Source organism: Neofelis nebulosa, chromosome 5 (assembly GCF_028018385.1).
Source record: "Neofelis nebulosa isolate mNeoNeb1 chromosome 5, mNeoNeb1.pri, whole genome shotgun sequence".
NCBI classification, from domain to species: domain Eukaryota; kingdom Metazoa; phylum Chordata; class Mammalia; order Carnivora; family Felidae; genus Neofelis; species Neofelis nebulosa.
This window is the reverse complement of record NC_080786.1, coordinates 34,209,544-34,230,773: the sequence shown is the minus strand read 5'-3', so window position 1 is coordinate 34,230,773 and position 21,230 is coordinate 34,209,544. Positions and strand designations below refer to the sequence as shown.

Here is a 21,230-nt window from a genome sequence, read left to right as displayed (position 1 = left end):
ACCTATGAATATAGCTTGAAGTATGAGTAGGGACAAAGATCCGAGATCAAAATAGTATCTTGTCTTTATGCTTATGTAATTATTTATTAAATGATATGGACTTGATGGAGGTAAATATGGAAATTACTTTCCTCCCCCTTTTTTAAAAAATTTATTTGAGAGAAAGAGAGAGAGAGTGAGCAAACCAGGTAGGGAGAGATGGGAGAGAGAGAATCCCAAGCAGGCTCCGCACTGTCAGCACAGAGTCCAATGTGGGGCTTGAATTCATGAACTGCGAGATCATGACCTGAGCCAAAACCAAGAGTCAGATGCTTAATCGACTGAGCCACCCAGGCACACCTACTCTTTTCCCTTTAAACTTGCCATTTTGGGTCTCCTCCTTTCCTTGGATGATATATAAGGTAGAACTCATAACTTTCAACAGGGGGCGTATAGTCACATATTATACATGTTAAGATATTTAAAATTCACTCCAGGCATTGATAATATTAGGGAATTACTGTTAAATTTCTTATATATAATAATGGTGTTATGATTTTGTAGGAGAATATGCCTATTTTAAGAGATGCATACTTAAGTATTTGAGGATAAAATTTTATCATGTCTATATTTTCTTCAGATGATTCAGCTAAAAATAGAGTGAGCAAATATGGGAAAATGTTAACAGTTGTTGAATCCAGGTAATGATTATGTGGGTATTTATGATAGTTCATTTTATGTATCAACTTGACTGGGCCATGGGGTGCCCAGATATTTGGTTAAAGATTATTCTGAATATGTCACATATGAATATGTGAGGGTGTTTATGGATAAGGTTAACATTTGATTTGGTAGACTGGATAAAACAGATTGCCTTCCCTAATGTGAATGGGTCTCATCCAGTCATTTGAAGACATGACTAAAACAAAAAGGGTTAATAAGAGGGAGCCTTTGAGCTGGGACATGAGTTTTTTCCTACCTTCAAACTTGAATTAAAGTATTGTCTCTTCCTGTGTCTTAAGCCTGTGGGCATTCAAAGTAGAAGTATTTCCTTGACTCTCCTGGGTCTCCAGCTTGCCTACTGCAGAAATTGGGACTTCTCAGTTTCCATAATTTTGTGAGCCAATTCCTTAAAATTAATCTCTTTAGATGTATTTATATACATATACATTGTTTCTCTTTCTCTTTAGAGCCTTCATTAATACAGATTTTGGTACTGAGAGTGGTTGTAGAGGAACAACATATTACGGATGAGTTCTCTGAATTGGGTCTGGGGTTTCCAGAATTGGCATGATGTTTCCAGGATTTTTGTATAGAATGTGTGGGACTTTATTATTCACTGTCCTTACACTTTGGCCTTTAATTGAAGCTATGAAACAAACAACAGGAAATGACCCTTTTAACATCTGATTTAGCTTAAATATGAGGAGATAGAATTAGAGAAATGTGAGACTCTAGCTAAGGATATATTGATGATTATTTTTCCCTGTGTGGATTGTAAGAGGTCATTCATAACTACTTTCAAGTCTAAATCATTTGAAATGCATTTCGCTTTTCTATGAAGTCTGTAGTTCTCATTAGAATTACATGTTTAATTCTGTTGATGCAACTACTGTACTTCCAAAACATTACAGGTGTCAGTTGAAGAGCTTCTTAATGTCCAAAATTAATTCTGAAAATGATGATACATTAACATAGAAAGCACTCCTGTAACCTAGACCACTTGGATAGGACTATGATAGACCTTTCAACTAAAACATTATCTTTTTTTAAAGGTGCTGAGTAGCATCAATTCAGTTGTTCACAATCCAAGAGCTCCAGTAATAATTCATAAACAGAGCAAAGGAGGAGCCCAACATTTTCATAAAGATTTTGTTCAAGACTGTGGATTTGAGCATCTTATTCCTATAATAGAAATGTGGGCAGATCAGCTGACTTCCCTAAAGGTAAAGGGTTGAATATTCTTTATTATATAGACCCTACTGTACTTTCATCTTCCTCTTTTTGGTGTCTCCATGCTGCAGCTTTTCCTGGCCCTTATTTCTCCTCAGATGTGATATTTTGTTCTTCATTCATTTTAATTGGGGATTTTTTCCTTCTTCATATTTGAAATAATTTTCCTTCTTTCAAAACTGTCCACATTTGTTTATTCTGTAGAGCAGTTAATAGTCCAGAAGCAGCCAATACTACTTTTACTTATTCTTTCTATCCATGGAAGATAAAAATTTCTTCACTTTCTTTTTTTTTTAATTTATTTAATTAATGTATTTTTATTTTAATGTTTTATTTTTATTTTTGAGAGAGAGATAGAGGCAGAGTGCAAGCAGGGGAGGCGCAGACAGAGAGAGAGGGAGACACAGAATCCGAAGCAGGCTCTAGGCTCTGAGCTGTCAGCACAGAGCCCGACGTGGGGCTCAAACTCATGGACTGTGAGATCATGACCTGAGCTGAAGGCTGATGCTTAACTGACCAAGCCACCCAGGCACCCCCCCTTTTTTTGTTTGTTTATTTTAGAGAGAGAGAATACAAAGAGGGGAGAGAGGACAGCAGTGCTCTAAAGGGCCAAGCACTGTGCCATGCACATAGTAGATGCTCAGTAAATGTTTATTTACCAGTCTTACTTACCAATTGACCAGTCTTAGAGTTTTAAACTTACAGTAGCTTTGTCCTTTGTGCACAGTTTAAAATAGATTAGGACAGGGGCGCCTGGGTGGCGCAGTCGGTTAAGCGTCCGACTTCAGCCAGGTCACGATCTTGCGGTCCGTGAGTTCGAGCCCCGCGTCAGGCTCTGGGCTGATGGCTCGGAGCCTGGAGCCTGTTTCCGATTCTGTGTCTCCCTCTCTCTCTGCCCCCCACCCCCCCCGTTCATGCTCTGTCTCTCTCTGTCCCAAAAATAAAAAAAAAAAAAAAAAATAGATTAGGACAGGAGTGCCCGGGTGGCTCAGTCAGTTAAGCATCTGACTTCAGGTCAGGTCATGATCTCGTGGTTCATTAGTTCGAGACGCTCATCGGGCACTGTGCTGACAGCTCAGAGCCTGGAGTCTGTCTCGGATTCTGTTTCTCTCTCTCTCTCCGTCCCTCCCCCACTCGCGTGTGCTCTCTATCAAAAATAAATAAACATTAAAAAAATTAAAAATAAAATAGAGTGGGACAATTTGTCTAGGCCAAGAAGATTAAGTAGGCTGTCATGAAGACTAGAATTAATTTAATTTAGAATCTTTTAAGTTAATTTTTTTCAAGATAAAAACCTGCCTGGAGATAAATGCTATAATAGATGAATCCTGAACACATTATCCTAAGTGAAGGAAAGCCTGTCACAAAAGGACACTTACTGTATAATTCCACTTTATGTGAAATGCCCAGAATAGGCAAATCCATAGAAACAGAAGGTAGATTAGTAGTGACCCAGGGATTGGGGACAGGGAAGAATGGGGAGTGGCTGTGAAGGGGAATGACATTGCTTTTGGGGGTGATGAAAATGTTCTGAAATTAGATAATGGTGATAGTTGCACATCTCTGTAAATTGATTAGGATTACTGAATTGTACACTTAACAGAGGGTGAATTTTATGTTAGGTGAATTACATTTCAATAAATCTGTTATAAAATATTCAGGTTTATTTTTTATCCATCAATAGTTAAAAAAATAAGTACTTAAATAACATATAGTACTAATAAATAACATAATTACTTTAAACATCTAGAGTTGACATAATCAAGGGGTATCTTGGTGGCTCAGTCGGTTAAGTGCTGACTCTTGATTTTGGCTGGGGTCGTGATCTTCGAGCCCCACATTGGGCTCTGCCCTAACAGTACTACTTGTACTGCAAGACATCACTAGCTTATCAACTTAAATTTTATTAGAAATGTTTGCAGAGCCTGCTTGGGATTCTTCCTCACTCTCTCTCTGCCCCTCCCCTACCTGCGTGTGCTCTCCCTGTTTCACAAAATAAATAAATTAAAAACAATAGATTGGAGATCATCAATATATCATGTTTTGTGTAAGCCCTATATTTACCTGGAGAAAGCAATATAACAGACTTTTTCTAAAATGGTAATGATATTTTAAAAAGATACTGATTGGGGCGCCTGGGTGGCTCAGTCAGTTAAGCATCTGACTTCGGCTCAGGTCATGATCTCATGGTCCGTGAGTTTGAGCCTGGCATCAGGCTCTGTGCTGACAGCTGAGAGCCTGGAGCCTGCTTTCGATTCTCTGTCTCCCTCTCTCTCTATACCTCCCCCACTTGTGCTGTTTCTCTTTCTCTCTCAAAAATAAACATTAAAAATAAAAAAGGTACCGATGATGGTTTGATTTTATATATATATATATATACATATATATATATATATGTGTGTATATATATGTATATGTATGTATATATATGTATATATATATATATATATATAAAACATAAATACACACAATTCTTGTTTATATATATGTGTGTATATATATATATATAACTTTTTTTTTTTTTAAACATTTATTTATTTTTGAGACAGAGAGAGACACAGCATGAACGGGGGAGGGGCAGAGAGAGAGGGAAACACAGAATCGGAAGCAGGCTCCAGGCTCTGAGCCATGAGCCCGGAGCCCGACGCGGGGCTCGAACTCGCGGACCGCAAGATCGTGACCTGAGCCGAAGTCGGACGCTTAACCGACTGAGCCACCCAGGTGCCCCTATATATAACTTTTTTAATGTTTATTTTTGAAAGAGCAAGTGTGAGTGTGATTTGGGGAGGGGAAGAGAGAGAGAGGGGGAGAGAGAATCCCAAGCAGGTTCTACGCTGTCAGCCCAGAGCCCGACACTCAGGACTCAATCCTATGAATCATGAGATCATGACCTCAGCCGAAATCAAGAGTTGGATGGTTAACCGATTGAGCCACTCAGGAGCCCAAATGTTTTATATATATATATATATATATATATATATATATATATATATATACACATACACATACATACACACATACACACACACATACCTGCCTGGATAATTTTACAGTAAAACTTTGGTTTGTGAGCATAATTCATCCCAGAAACATGCTTGTAATCCAAAGTACTTGTATATCAAAGCAAATTTCCCCATAAGGAATCATGGAAACTCAGAACATTCATTCCACAATCCAGAAATATTCATGTAAAAATGATTACAATACTGTAATCTAATACAAAGTAATAAAGAAAAATAAATTAACCTGCACTTACCTTTGAAAACCTTTGTGGCTGGTGTGAGAGAGACAAAAGAGAGGAGGGTTATACCACTATCACTAACGGAATCACTGTTGTCTGTTGGCTCAAATGGAATCTTTCTCGTTTTGGTCAACTTTAACAAGGAACCTATTCAGTGACCTAGCATTGAAGCAATGCATTCCTAAGCTTACTCTTGTATGGAAAAGCAAAGGACTGTCCATAGGTGCTTTGAAGTGACGAAACATACACTAGTGTTGGTTGAGGGCACCTTCCAAAGTTCTGAAAAATCACTGATTTTTGCCAAACACCATGGCCTGAGACCAAGCATCCGAGCATGGGAGACTGATCACCCACAATCCCTCAGTGAGAGGGAGAGAGAGAGAGAGAGAGAGACCATTGGTTCAGTTGTGATGATGTGACGTTTGGCGTCACGTACTACTTGTACTGCAAGACATCACTAGCTTATCAACTTAAAATTTATTAGAAATGTTTGCTCGTCTTGCAGGACACTTGCAGAACAAGTTACTTGGAATCCAAGTTTTTACTGTATTTTATTATCATCATGGAAACTTTTTAAAAAATCAATAATACCATGTTGTTTCTTTTGTTATAAAGGATTTGTATAAGTCCTTGAAAATACTGTCTGCAGAACTGGTGCCTTGGCATAATTTAAAAAAGCAGGATGAAAATGAAGGTATCAGAGTTGAAGATCTGTTATTTATAGTAGATACCATGTTAGAAGAAGTTGAAAATAAGGAAAAGGTAATGCTTAATACTTCTGTAAATTTTCACATTTTAATGTAATCTTATCTTAAAAACGGATACTGATACAGATATTGATATTCTACTAGAATTCTATGTCTCTTTTTAAAGTTTTTATTAAAGCCTTGGGATTATTTTAAGACGTGGACCATCTTTCTCTTTCTCTTTTGGACAGGACAGCAATATACCAAACTTAAAAACTTTGCAAGCTATTGTTTCTCACTTCCAAAAATTATTTGATGTGCCTTCTTTAAATGGAGTCTATCCTCGAATGAATGAAGTTTATACTAGGCTTGGAGAAATGAACAATGCTGTGAGAAACCTCCAAGAACTCTTAGAATTAGGTGATGACTCTTTGCCCTGTCTGGCCCCCATTTACGAATTATTCCTGATAAATCAAGTAAAAGTAGGTTAAAATTTTTTAAGTAAAAAATTGAGGATAATGGAAGCATAAAGTATTTGATTTAATGATTTTGAAAATTCAGTTTTAAAATACCCTTTTATTTTTTTCTTACAGATAGTTCAACTTCATTGTGTGTGTTGGTGAGCACAGTTGGAAAATTGTGTAGGCTGATTAATGAGAATATGAATGAGCAGGTTATGCAGGTATTAGGACCTGAAGATCTCCAAAGGTATTTATTTTAAAAAGTTTGCAAAATATTATCCAAAATGCTTGGAGTGATGAAATTGAAGACTTTCAAAACTTTATAAGTTATTTACCTTTCCTGTTTGGGATAGCATCTTTTAAATAATTTGACAGTCTAAAATATCTCACACCTTATAGATAGATGGAGAGAATGCCAACCATTTTCAAGGTAAAAATAGATTGTAGGGACTCTAAGTTTATATAGGGTGGGTCAGGACTCCAGCATTACTGCTCTAAGCCTGTTCCCAGGGGAAATTATGTATGGAGAAATTCAGACCTTATTAGCAACATCATGTAAGTGTTCAGAATATATAAACCAGTCCTATTTTTAATATACCACCATAGACCACTTAATAATCACTAACAGTGTATTATTTGATTAAAAGATAAATGTTAAGGATTTTTTTTAAAGCTAGTCATCTCTAAAATAAGATCTGATTTTTTTTTTAAATATTGAAACATTCTAGCTATACTTCAAGCAACTCTTCCCACCCCCTCCCCCCAATTTGGTACTGTAACATATGGGAAGAGGAACACATACATAAACCACCTATTCCATATATTATGTAAGTTTTCCAAGAAAAATCCTTACCTAATCTGACACTTGAGTTTTCTGATACTTGATGCTTTTTTTTTTTTAATTTTTTTTTAACTTTTATTTATTTTTAAGAGCGAGAGAGGGGCACCTGCGTGGCTCAGTCGGTTAAGCACCTGACTTTGGCTCAGGTCATGGTCTTAAGACTTGTGGGTTTGAGCACTGCATCAGGCTCTGTGCTGACAGCTCAGAGCCTGGAGCCTGCTTCCCATTCTGTCTCTTTCTCTGCCCCTCCCTGGCTCTCACTCTGTCTCTCTCCCTCTCTGTCTTTCTCTCTCTCTCTCTCAAAAATAAACAGTAAAAAAAATGTTTTTGAGAGAGAGGGAGAGAGAGATGGGAGGAGAGCATGAGTGGGGTAGGGGCAGAAAGAGGGAGACAGAGGATCAGAAGCAGGTTCCATGCTGTGAGCGCAAAGCCCAATGCTGGGATTAAACTCAGGAATGTGAGATCAAGACCTGAGCTGAAATCGAGTTGGCCGCTGCTCAACCGACTGAACCACCCAGGTACCTCAAAACAAGTGGGTTTATTTGTTTGTTTTTATTTTTTGAGAGAGAGGGCACAAGTGAGTGAGGGGGTGTGGAGAGAGAAGCAGGGCTCCAGCTCACCTGATATGGGACTCAAACTCAGGAACCATGAAATCATGACTTGAGCTGAAGTCAGATGCTTAACAACTGAGCCACTCAGGCGTCCCTGATACTTGCTGCTTTTAAAAGGAGCATAGCTCTCATTATTGGTCTTTTTTCCCTTCCCATATTTATACTGTCTACTGATACTTATTCTTAATGTTTAGTAGAATACTGGATATAAAAACCAATTTTTAGAAAACGTTAAAAAGCAAGGTCTCTTAAAAATCCTTGAGCTAAATGGAAAGTTTTCCACATCAGGAGTGTTACATAAATTTAACTTTGGAACACGTGTTTACACTGATAGTAGATACTTCTCTACAAAAGTAGTAAAAGATCAACACAGAGCTCAAAAATCAAGGATTGCAGTAAATTATTATTACATTTATATTTAAATTAGCAGGAAATTTCCTAACATTGTGAAAATGTTTTATTTTCAATCAAATGCAAACCTTAAGTTGGAAATTCAGTGTAAACTGTGCATTTTTTTTTAAAAGCATTATCAACAAATTGGAAGAACATGAGGAATTTTTCCCAGCATTTCAGGCATTTACTAATGATCTACTTGAAATCTTAGGTAAGATCTTTGTTGTTGGTGGTTAAATTTTGAGTCTTAAGATATCATTGGGTTGGAGGGAAGAGTGTTCCTTAGTCACTGTATTAGTGCTTGTACCTAGAAGTGTTTTGTTAGAAAGTGTCTAAAAAGCACTAACAGTTCTGGAAACACACTCCTAACTTGCAGTTAGAGTTGGTTAGGGTTGGTCTACAGAACAGAGACGGTACATATCCTTTAAGGAGCTGGGGATTGCCTTTGTTTTGAAATCTTAAAAGGAGAAATGGCATTACTCTGGCTGGGCCCAGTTTAACCCTAACTCTGTCATGGCTTAATGAGAAGAAATCGTGGTAGAATTTATGATCTTGGAAGATGTTTTGTGTTGTTTTTTTTCTTCCTTCTTTTTTTTTTTTAAGATAGAACTTACTATGTTTTTTAAATACACAAATTAAATTTCCTTCTCAGGTGATAAGTAATGTAAAGTAAACATCTGTATAAAGAAAGACACATTTATAAACCTATATATAGTAGGGAAGATATATATTTGCATTTTTGTTCATATTGAGAGTTTTGTTAGTTTTATCTCTTGAAGGGAAAAAATGTAACTTATTTAGGAATTTTAGGCAAAACAGAGACCCAAGTCTCTTATCTTATAAAATTTCTTTTTCATGTTTATTCATTTTTGAGAGAGAGAGAGTGCAAGTAAGGGTAGGGCAGAGAGAGAAGGAGACACAGGATCTGAAGCAGACTTCAGGCTCTGAGCTGTCAGCACAGAGCCTGACAAAGGGCTTGAACTCATGAACTGAGAGATCATGACCTGAACCAAAGTCAGATGCTTAACTGACTGAGCCACCCAGGTGCCTCTAAGTCTCTTAAGTGTGATTATATATGGTTATAAAAGTAATTTATCGTACTATTAAGAACACTTTTAAAGTTTAAAGTGATTTATTCAGTGATTAATTTTTTTTTATATGCTCATTTGAAAGATTTTTTTTTTTTTTTTTTTTTTTTTTTTAAAGAATGCCTCTTTGACCATAAGAAATTGAATTAGAAGAGGAGGGGGCACCTGGCTGGCTCAGGTGGTAGAGGCTGTGACTCTTGATCTTATGGTTGTGAGTTCAAGCCCCACATTGGGCATAGAGCCGACATTTAATAAATTTCTTAAATTAGAAGAGAAAATGAGGTTTAGTAGAAGATAAGGGAATGAGTAAATTAAAATTTGGTAAGAAGATGAATAAATGAAAGAAACATCTGACTGGAATATCTAGCCTAGTAAACATAAAAGTTTTGTGGCCTATTTTATGTAGACTGTGGAAGCAAGGGAGACAGTGACTGAATGTGTTTTAGGCACAGAAATGTGTTGCCTCGTATTCCAAACAGCTTTGTTTCATAGAATAATATTTTTCTTGCTTTGTGGTAGCAGTTAAACAGTGAGGTTCTCATCATTAATAAACATTTCAGTTGGTGTACAGGTAACACTTATTTCAGAATCCTTCTATAGAAACTTCCTCTTAGATACGGTACTCAGCATGGTTCATGTGGCATCATTTACTTCAATAAGCCATATCTCTCTGCAGATGAACTCTGTATTTTTGTCACAGTTGAAACTCTGGAGTTACATATGACACTTAACATTGGGAAAGTTAAAATTGTTTGGCAAACATAACTATTTTTATCATTACTAGATGTCATTTTAAGCATTTAGAACTATGGAATGTTGTACTGAATACCAGATATGGAGAAAGACTTTGTTTTCTTACATAAGTGGTATGATTAGCTGAGAATATTCTCATACCAGCCAAGATCCTTCTCTGTGGGATTTATTTATAAGGCAGATTTCTCATGTAGTGAAAAAACAAGTGTGATTTCAGAATGGGGTTCAGGAAATAACTTGATCTTGTATCTTATCGTGATATGAAGTATGAATCAAATAATCTGTTGTAGATCTGCATATATATTTTTTCTTATATCCTGATGCTTTGTAAGTGTATCTAGACAAGTATTCTGAGTGAAGTCAGGAGCTTAAGTAGCATAGGCTATAAATTTAGGCTAAAGGAAAAACAACCAAAATTCAGCTAAACATGGAAGAAGAGAGGTGGAATCTAAGGAAGCATTTTTACATAAAAGAAAATGAATTTATAAACAGTGGCCTAGCAGAATAATGTAGAAAAAAGTGGTCAGAATCTAGAGAACCTCCCACTGGGGCTTTTGGGGCTGGAGTCTAGATAATGAGAGAAAAGGACCTTGCTTCTCCAGTGACCAAGAGCTTTCAGACTGAATTCTAACAGGCTGGTTGGAAGCAGACAGTCTTAGAAAGAGAAACCAAATTCACAAAGAATCTGGCAGAGAAGAACCTGAGCTAGTTTATCTGGTAAGGTGGACCAGGCTAAGCTCTGCAGTACATTGCATCTGAGATTTGTACTTTGAGAAGCCTCACACTTTTTATTAGGTAGATATGTTGTTTCATCTAAAAGGTAGACCTCAGAATGATCTTACTAATGAGAAATTTGTCCAGTAGAATTAAGGAGAGGACTATGTTCCATGAGAAGAAATCATTAAGTCCTCAGATGGGTACCCAGAAGAGAGACAGCTTCTACGCAGGATTTGACCATGTAGGCTCACCCATGTAATTATATAGATTTAAAGAGGCAATGACATATCGCAAATGTGGCCAGTATGATCTCTTAATAAGAGGACACTGCTAATGAGATTAATATCAGAGTCAGAGGATACTTGTTGGTATATGGTAGCTTTTACAAACAGATGCCCTGTAAAGCATCTTTGTTTCAATCAGTGATACTCTTATCACCACTATTGGGTAAAAATTTCATGTGCATCAAAGTGCTAGTGTTGCCTTTGCATTTGAGGTTTTCCTTTCCAGAGAGATTGTCATTTCATCTGAGCCTATCACTAGATAAAGTATTCTTATTCTTGTTTTTCTGTTACAGAAATTGATGACTTGGATGCCATTGTACCTGCAGTAAAGAAATTAAAAATACTTTCATACTGAAAACAAATCAAATTATTTTTACTGTGTAAATTGCATTCTTAACATTCTGAGTATTTTGTAGGATCGTGCTTTAAGACAAGGGTTAAAAATGTATTTACTCTCAGAATTCATCCCCTTCTTAATATTGGGTCTTCCCATCTATATTTTTATTAACTTTGAGATTCTTATAGAGAAAATAGTTGCTAAGCTAAAGTGGTAAGTTAACTTTAAATCCTTTAATCTTAAGCAATTCTTGAGTGCTTTATAAGATTGTTTTAAAATGTAGTGTGTAAGTAAAAGAAAAACTCAGGGAGACAGGTTGCAAACAATAGAAAGATTGCATTTAAATTGAGGGTTTAGTGACCTTTTTTATTCTGGGAATAAGGATTGCCAATGGCTGTCTTGAATTCAGCCAATAGGAACCTACTGCTTTCCTGGCAAGGAAATTGCACATTCTACTGAGATATCCTTCATGGCACTTGACCTTTCAAAGCTGGAGGAAGAAAAGGAAGAAGGAAAAAATGTTTTATCTTTGGGTTAGGTTAGGAAATGAATTATGAGGTAATAGGAGTAGATAATAGTCTCTCACTGAAAAAAGTGTCTTTTTTGCAATCTTGATGTAATGTACTTTTTATAAGGACATGAAATCTTAAATAAAGTTCTTGTGAAGAATTTCCAAATGTAAGTGTCCTCAGTGACTTATTTGCATTATTCACATAGAATGAGTCATATTCTCTTACACGGCTGATCCTTGCTGCATTTTATTTTACATAAGAATGCTTTTATTGCTGCTTCTACTTATTCTCTGTTCTCAATATTAAGTCTGAGTTTCTTAAGGGACCAGTATTACTCCCCCCCCCGCCCCCAATCCCTTGCCACTCTGTTATAAGTAGCAGGCCTAGGTTCTTTCTAGATTTAAAATTCTTTGTTTTGTTAGGCTGCAGTTACATTTCTAAAATTTTTTTTTAATGTTTATTTATTTTTGAAGGAGAGAGAGGGACAGAGTGTGAGTTGGGGAGGGGCAGAAAGAGAGCCGCACACACAGAATCTGAAGCAGGCTCCAGGCTCTGAGCTGTCAGCACAGAGCCCGATGCAGGGCTCAAACTCACAGTGAGATCGTGACCTGAGCTGAAGTCAGATGCTCAACCAACTGAGCCACCCAGGCACCCCTGCAGTTACATTTCCAAACACGAGCCCACAGTCTGTGAAAGGACCTGTGTCTTTTGAGAGTTGGGTAGAAAAAGTAATTGGATATTTAATTATGTAAATACTCTGAGCTGATTAGATTACTCTAAGAAATTGCTGTGAGGCAGCTAGAAAATCTAACGTTATCTGAAATGAAAAAATATAATTTAAAAAGTATGTGAATTTAAATTTTGTTAGCTAGTTTAAGAATCTCTGGTTAACTCTTAGTTTAAAACAGGTTTCAAACGTTTCCTCAGAGGCCTCAAGAGTTTTTTGGAGGATCACTGAATGGGACAGTGCCACCAGTAAGAACTTTAGGTCCCCTCTGTTGGATCTACTTTTATCCAGTTTTAATTATTTAAAATATAAGTAAAGTACTGAAATTAGTGTTTGGCCCCTTTTTAACTTTTTAATTATGGAATAATTGATTAGTAGGTTGAACATATTTAAAGTATACAATTTGATAAGTTTTGATACACCTATACCTGTGAAACCATCACCACAATCAAAATAATAAACATACCAATCTCTCTCCAAAGCTTCTCTCTTTGCTCTTGGTAATTTACCCAGCCCCTTGCCACCCCTAAGCAACAACTGATCTGTTCTCTGTCATTATAGACTCGTTTGCATTTTATGGGATTTCATGTAAATGGAATCATAAAATTGATTTTAAAAAGTTGTTCTCTTTTTTTGTCTGGCCTCTTTCACCATAATTATTTTAAGATTTTTGCATGGTGCATTTATTAACAGTTCATTCCTTTCTATTGCTGTGTAGTATTCCATTGTATGAATATACCACAATTTGTTTATCCATTCACCTAGTGATGGAGATTTTAGTTATTTTCCAGTTTTTGACTACTACAAATAAAACTGCTATAAACATTCATGTTCAGACTGTTATGTGGACATACCTGGTATCCAGTGTCTTGAAAATTGTTGTTTCATGTATTTTGTCTGTTCTTTGTTTTGTTTTGGTTCTGGTTGGTACAGGTGGAAGGGTAAATTTGGTTTCTGTTACTCCATCCTGGTTAAAAGTGGAAGTTTAGAAGTATTAAGTCTGAAAATGTGTAGGGTTCTTAGGTTGTCTTTTTATTATTTTTTTTAAATTATTTTTTTCTAATTTTACTGCATTGTAGTCAGAACATGTTTTGTTTTTTGGTATCAGGTCTTTGGAAATTGTTGTTTCTTTGTCACTTTTTATGTGATGAAATTTATACATATTCCACAAGTTGTTTTAAAAAAAAGCCTGATCTCTATTTGATATATATGGCTATTATACTTTTTTTAATATATATAATTTATTGTCATGTTGGCTAACATAGGGTGTATACAGTGTGCTCTTGGTTTTGGGGGTAGATTCCCATGATTCATAGCTTACATACAACATCCAGTGCTCATCCCAACAGGTGCCCTCCTCAATGCCCATCACCCATTTTCCCCTCTCCCCTGCCCCCATCAACCCTCTGTTTGTTCTCTGTATTTAATTTTATTAATTAAGTTCAATAATTAATATAATTTAATGTCAAATTGGCTAACATACAGTATGTACAGGATGCTCTTGGTTTTGGGGGTAGATTCCCGTGATTCATCGCTTACATACAACACCTAGTGCTCATCCCAACAAGTGCCCTCCTCAATGGCCGTCACCCATTTCCCCTCTCCCCTGGCCCCCCATCAACCCTCAGTTTGTTCTCTGTATTTAGGAGTCTCTTATGGTTTGCCTCCCTCCCTCTCTGTAACTATATATTTTTTCCCTTCCCTTCCCCCATGGTCTTCTATTTAGTTTCTCAAGATCCACATATGAGTGAAAACATGATACCTGTCTTTCTCTGACTTATGTCACTTAACATGATACCCTCCAGTTCCATCCACATTGCTGCGAATGGCAGGATTTCATTCTTTGTCGTTGCCAAGTAGTATTCCATTGTATATATAAACCACATCTTCTTTATCCATTCATTAGTTGATGGACATTTTGGCTCTTTCCATAATTTGGCTATTGTTGAAAGTGCTGCTATAAACATTGGGGTACATCTGTCCCTATGAATCATCATTCCTGTGTCCTTTGGATAAATCCCTAGGCGTGCTATTGCAAGGTTGTAGGGTAGTTTAATTTTTAATTTTTTGAGGAAACTCCACATTGTTTTCCAGAGCAACTGTACCAGTTTGCATTCCCCACACAGTGCAAGAGGGTTCCCGTTTCTCCACATCCTCACCAGCATCTATTGTTTCCTGAGTTGTTAATTTTAGCTACTCTGACCAGTGTGAGGTGGTATCTCAGTGTGGTTTTGATTTGTATTGCCCTAATGATGAATGACATTGAGCATCATTTCATGTGTCTGTTGGCCATCTGGATGTCTTTGGAAAGTGTCTATTCATGTCTTCTGCCCATTTCTTCACTGGATTATTTGTTTTTCAAGTGTTGAGTTCAGTAAGTTGTTTATAGATTTTTAATACTAACCCTTTGTACGATATGTCATTTGCAAATATCTTTTCCCATTGCGTGGGTTGCCTTTTAGTTTTGTTGATTGTTTCCTTTGCAGTGCAGAAGCTTTTTATCTTCATGAGGTCCCAATATTGATTCATTTTTGCTTTTAATTCCCTTGCTTTTGGAGACATGTTGAGCAAGAAATTGCTGTGGCTGAGGTCAAAGAGGTTATTACCTGTTTTCTCCTCTAGGGTTTTGATGGTTTCCTGTCTCACATTCAGGTCTTTCATCCATTTTGAGTTTATTTTTGTGTATGGTGTAAGAAAGTGGTCTAGGTTCATTCTTGTGCATGTTGCTGTCCAGTTCTCCCAGCACCATTTGCTAAAGAGACTGTCTTTTTTCCATTGGATACTCTTTCTTGCTTTGTCAAAGATTAGTTGGCCATACATTTGTGAGTCCAATTCTGGGTTTTCTGTTCAATTCCATTGATCTATGTGTCTGTTTTTGTGCCAGTACCATACTGTCTTGATGATTACAGCTTTGTAGTAGAAGCTAAAGTCCTGAGTTGTGATGCCTCCTGCTTTGGTTTTCTTTTTCAACATTACTTTGGCTATTCAGGGTATTTTGTGGTTCCACAAATTTTAGGATTGCTTGTTCTAGCTTCAAGAAGAATGCTGGTGCAATTTTGATTGGGATTGCATTGAATGTGTAGATTGCTTTGGATAGTATTGACATTTTAACAATGCTTATTCTTCCAACCCATGAGCACAGAATGTTTTTCCATTTCTTTGTGTCTTCTTCAGTTTCCTTCATAAATTTTCTATACTTTTCAGCGTACAGATCTTTGACATCTTTGGTTAGGTTTATTCCTAGGTATTTTATGGTTCTTTGTGCAATTGTAAATGGGATCGATTTCTTGATTTCTTTTTCTTTTGCTTCATTGTTGGTGTATAAGAAAGGCAACTGATTTCTGTACATGATTTTATATCAATGTACATTGATTTTATGTATTTGAATTTGATTTTTCTGTACATTGATTTTATGTATTTGACTTTGATTTTATGTATGTGACTGCTGAATTCATGTATCAGTTCAAGCAAGTTTTTGGTGGAGTCATTCAGGTTTTCCATGTTGAGTATCATGTCATCTGTGAAAGTGAAAGTTTGACTTCATCTTTGACAATTTGGATACCTTTTATTTCATTTTTCTGTCTGATTGCTGATGCTAGAACTTCCAACACTATGTTAAAAAGCGGTGAGAGTGGGGCGCCTGGGTGGCGCAGTCGGTTAAGCGTCCGACTTCAGCTAGGTCACGATCTCGCGGTCCGTGAGTTCGAGCCCCGCATCAGGCTCTGGGCCGATGGCTCGGAGCCTGGAGCCTGTTTCCAATTCTGTGTCTCCCTCTCTCTCTGCCCCTCCCCCGTTCATGCTCTGTCTCTCTCTGTCCCAAAAATAAATAAAAAAACGTTGGAAAAAAAAAATTTAAAAAAAAAAAATAAAAAGCGGTGAGAGTGGACATCCCTGTTGTATTCCTCATCACAGGGGGAAAGCTCTTAGTTTTTCCTCATTGAGGATGATATTAGCTGTGGGCTTTTAATATATGGCTTTTATGATTTTAAGGTATGTTCCCTCTATCCAGATTTTCTTGAGGGTTTTTATTAAAAAAGGATGCTGTATTTTGTCAAATGCTTTTTCTGCATCTATTGACAGGATCATGTGGTTTGTATCCTTTCTTTTATTGTGATGTATCACATGGATTGATTTGCAGATATGGAACCAGCCCTGCAGCCCAGAATGAATCCCACTTGATCATGGTGAATAATTCTTTTAATATACTGTTGAATTTGATTTGCTAGTATCTTGTTGAGAATTTTTACATCCATGTGCACCAGGGATATTCGCCTGTAATTCTTTTTTGTGGGGTCTCTGTCTGGTTTGAGAGCCAAGGTAATGCTAGCTTCATAGAATGAGTCCAGAAGCTTTCCTTCCATTTCTATTTTTTACAACAGTTTGAGAAGGATAGGTATTAACTCTGCTTTAAATGTCTGGTAGAATACCCCTGGGAAGCCATCTGGCCCAGGACTCTTACTTGTTGGGAGATTTTTTTTTTTTAATGTTTATTTATTTTTGAGAGAGACAGAGCATGAGCAGGGGAGGGGCAGAGAGAGGAGGAGACACAGAGTCCGAAGCAGGCTCCAGGCTCTGAGCTGTCAGCACAGAGCCCAACATGGGGCTGGAACTCAATATGAGATCTGTGACCTGAGCTGAAGTGAGAAGCTTAACTGAGTGAGTCAAGTCCCAAGGTGCCCCTCTTGGGAGAATTTTGATAATTGATTCAATTTCTTCTCTAGTTATGAGTCTGTTCAATTTTTTTTTATTTCTTCCTGTTTGAGTTTTGGTAGTGTGTGGTTGTCTATGAATTTGTCCATTTCTTCCAGGTTGTCCTGTTTGTTGGCATATAATTTTTTATAGTATTCTCTGATAATTGTTTGTATTTCTGAGGGATTGGTTGGGATGTGCCCAGTTTCATTCATGATTTTATGTATTTGGGTCCTCCTTTTTTCTTTTTGAAAAGTCTGCCTAGGGGGTTATCAATTTGTTTATTTTTCCAAAAAACCAGGTCTTACTTTCATTGATCTGTTCTACTGGGTTTTTTGTTTTGTTTTGTTTTTTTGGATTCTGTATTGTTTATTTCTGCTCTAATCTTTATTATTTCTCTTCTTCTGCTGGCCTTGGGGTTTATTTACTGTTTTGCTTCTAGGTCCTTTAGGTGTGCTGTTAGATTTTCTATTTGGGATTTTTCCTGTTTGAGATAGGCCTGGATTGCAATGTATTTTCCTCTTAGGACTGACTTTGCTGTGTGCCAAAGGGTTTGGACTGTCATGTTTTCATTTTTATTTACTTCCACATATTTTTTAAATTTCTTCTTTAATTGCCTGGTTTACCCATTCATTCTGTAGTCGGATATTCTTTAACCTCCATGCATTTGGAGGTTTTCCAGACTTTTTCAAGTTTCATAGCATTGTTATCTGAAAGTGTGCATGATATGATCTTAATCCTTTTATATTTATTGAGGGCTGTTTTGTGACCCAGTGTGTGATCTGTCTTGGAGAATATTCCATGTGCACTCAAGAAGAATGTGTATTCTGCTGCTTTGGATGAGAAGTTCTGAATATATCTGTCAAGTCCATCTGGTCCAGTATATCATTCACAGCCATTGTTTCTTTACTGATTTTCTGCCTAGATGATCTGTCCATTGTTGTAAGTGGAGTATTAAAGTCCCCTGCAATTACCAATTCTTATCAATAAGATTGCTTATGTTTGTGATTAATTGATTTATATATTTGTGTGCTTCCAAATTAGGTACATAAACATTTATAATTGTTAGCTCTTCTTGATGCATAGATTTTAGTTTAAAATCTAGTTTGTCTGATATAAGTATGGCTACTCCAGCTTTCTTTTGACTTCAGTAGCATGATAGATGTTTCTCCATCCCCTCACTTTCAATCTGAAGGTGTCCTCAGGTCTTAAATGGGTCTTTTGTAGCCAGCAAATAGATGTCTTGTTTTTTTAATCCATTCTGATACCCTATGTCTTTTGATTGGAGCATTTAGTCCATTTACATTCAGTGTTATTATTGAAAGATATGGATTTAGGGTCCTTGTGTTGTCTGTAGGTTTCATGCTTGTAGTGATATCCCTGGTCCTTTGTGGTCTTTGCTACATTCCACTCACAGAGTCCCCCTTAGGATCTCTTGTAGGGCCCATTTAGTGGTCATGAACTCCTTCAGTTTTTGTTGTCTGAGAAAACCTTTATCTCTCCTTCTATTCTGAATGACAGCCTTATTGCATAAAGGATTCTTGGCTGCATATTTTTCCTATTCAGCACATTGAATATTTCCTGCCACCCTATTCTGGCCTGCCAAATTTCAGTGGACAGATCTGCTACTACCCTTATGTGTCTACCCTTGTAGGCTAAGGCCCATTTGTCCCTAGCTGCTTTCAGAATTCTCTATTTAACTTTGTATTTTGCCAGTTTCACAATGATATGTCATGGAGAAGACCTATTCCTGTTATGTCTGAAGGGAGTTCTCTGTGCCTCCTAGATTTGAATGTCTGCTTTCTTCCCCGGATTGGGGAAGTTCACTGTTACAATTTGTTCAAGTAAACCTTCTGCCCCTTTCCTCTCTTCTTCTTCTTCTGGAACTCTTGTGATACGGATATTATTATGTTTCATTGAATCACTTAGCTCTCTAATTCTCACTTATGGTCTAGAATTAAAAAAAAATTTTTTTTTAATGTTTATTTTCGAGAGAGTGAGAGAGAGCAAGGTAGGGACAGAGAGAGATGGAGACACAGAATCCAAAGCAGGCTCCATGCTCTGAGCTGTCAGCACAGAGTCCAATGTGGGCCTCAAACTCACACCATGAGATCATGACCTGAGCTGAAGTTGGGACACCCAACCAACTGAGCCACACAGGCACCCCTAGAATTTTTTTTATCTCTTTTTCTCAGCTTCATGTGTTTCCATAATTTTACCTTCTATTTCACTTATTCTCCCCTCTGCCTCTTGAATTTTCACTGTCACCACATCTAGTTTATTTTGTACCTCATTTATAGCATTTTTTAATTCATCATGACTAGTTTTTAGTTCCTTGATCTCTGCAGCAATAGATTCTCTGCTGTATTGTAAGCTTTTTTTCAAGCCCAGTGATGAATCTTATAGCTATTATTCTAAATTCTTGATCAGATATATTCTTTGTATCTGTTTTGAGCAATTCTTTAGCTGTCATTTCTTCCTGGAATTTCTTCTGTGGAGAATTGCTCCATTTCATCATTTTGGATAGTTTTCTGTCCCTTATGTGTTTTAAAAGCTTATTAGGTGTCCTGCACCTGCAAGCACTACTATATTAAAGGGGGGTCATACACTGTCCAGGGCCTGGCCCTTCAGGAGGTGTTTTTTGGAGTGTGTTACATGTGCTCTGTTGTTGTGACTCTGGTTGCTTTATCTCCCTAGTTATAGGCATGGTTTGGACCTTCCACCAGGTGTGCTTTGATATGTTCATTGAAGTAACCCTGGAAAAAAAATGTTTTTAAAAGGGGGGCATGGTAGTGGAAGAGGCCTGATCCCATACAAAGAGAGAAATGATGGGGCGAGGAAAAAGACAAGAAAATTGGCCAGGCAGAGAAACTATATGGCTTAATCCAGAGAGAAAGAGGAAAGTAAAGAAGATCTAGAACAGGTGTAAAGAGAATAGATTAAATTTTGCCTGCTTAAACAAACCAACGACCAGAATGACCAGACTAGAGGAGGGAAGAAACAAGGAGAAAAGGAAGAAAAAAAATACATATATATATATATATTTTTTTTTTTTATGTGTGTGTGTGTGTATATATACATATATGCATATATGTATATATAATAAGAATTGTCCAAGGGTTAATTCAGAAAATGCCAAACTGCCAGTGCCTTGGAACCTGTGGCGGCCCTGGTCTGGAGGAGGGGCTGTCTGGGGTGGTCAGCCTCAATCTTGCTCCAGTAGATACACAGTTACCAGGTGCGAGGGGCGTGGTTTGGTATAGGTGGGTCCCGCCTACATTGTGGCCCCTTGTCCGTTCCCTGAAAGCCCCACCTTATTGGTGATGGGGAGAAAAATGGTGACACCCCAGTCTTTGTTCCCCCGACCAGGTGTCCCAAACCACTTCGTTCAAGTCATCCGCACAGTGCTGCTTGGGCTTGAGAGGGCTGCTCAGCCACGCCCCCACCCCCCTGCACCTCCCCACCGCACCTCCCTGGTGCTTGTCTGGGATTCAGACCCCCGTGTGTTAAAAGGAACCCAATCCGTGCTCTCCCGTACTGGGGAAATGCTGCTTCACCCTGTCGATAAAGGGTCTCTGGCTGGCAGTGCAGGCAGGGATCTTTGTCCTTGGAACAACTATATACCTTCTTCCCACAGCACTCAGGGGAGAGGATCGCTTTCTCCCACTGTGGACTGCGCCTCTGAACTAGTTATCGAGGCTGGGGCTGGCTCCCCTCCTCCACAGGTGTGCAAACAGGGCAGCCAGCCCCAGTCTGGAGAAAGTCCCGCAGTTAGAAATTGGATCTTGCTCCATTTTTTTCCGATCCCCAGTCTGTGCTTTTTCTCTCCCCCAAATACAATCCTACACTTCCAAAGCCTCTCTTCCTCTTCCTTTTGTCTCTCTGCAGAAGGGGATCCCTCCCTTCCATGCCTATGCCACCCATTTTATCTCTCCCAGTTCGCAGTCCCACACCTGTG

General features: G+C 37.7%; 1 protein-coding gene across 6 annotated transcripts in view; it reads left to right on the top strand.

Annotated features, from left to right (window-relative positions):
• The window catches only part of CEP70 (centrosomal protein 70), a 71,574-nt gene extending 59,553 nt beyond the window's left edge, over positions 1 to 12,021 (top strand). For 5 of the 6 annotated variants that reach the window (XM_058730020.1, XM_058730019.1, XM_058730017.1 and 2 more), the window contains 6 exons: positions 1,755 to 1,925; positions 5,789 to 5,935; positions 6,111 to 6,279; positions 6,453 to 6,567; positions 8,297 to 8,376; positions 11,301 to 12,021. In XM_058730020.1, coding sequence (XP_058586003.1) covers positions 1,755 to 1,925; positions 5,789 to 5,935; positions 6,111 to 6,279; positions 6,453 to 6,567; positions 8,297 to 8,376; positions 11,301 to 11,362 — 744 coding nt within the window. In that variant the 3' untranslated portion in view covers positions 11,363 to 12,021. The remainder of the gene's footprint in view (positions 1 to 1,754; positions 1,926 to 5,788; positions 5,936 to 6,110; positions 6,280 to 6,452; positions 6,568 to 8,296; positions 8,377 to 11,300) is intronic. The other variant, XM_058730022.1, reaches the window with a different exon arrangement.
• Positions 12,022 to 21,230: the final 9,209 nt, after the last annotated feature.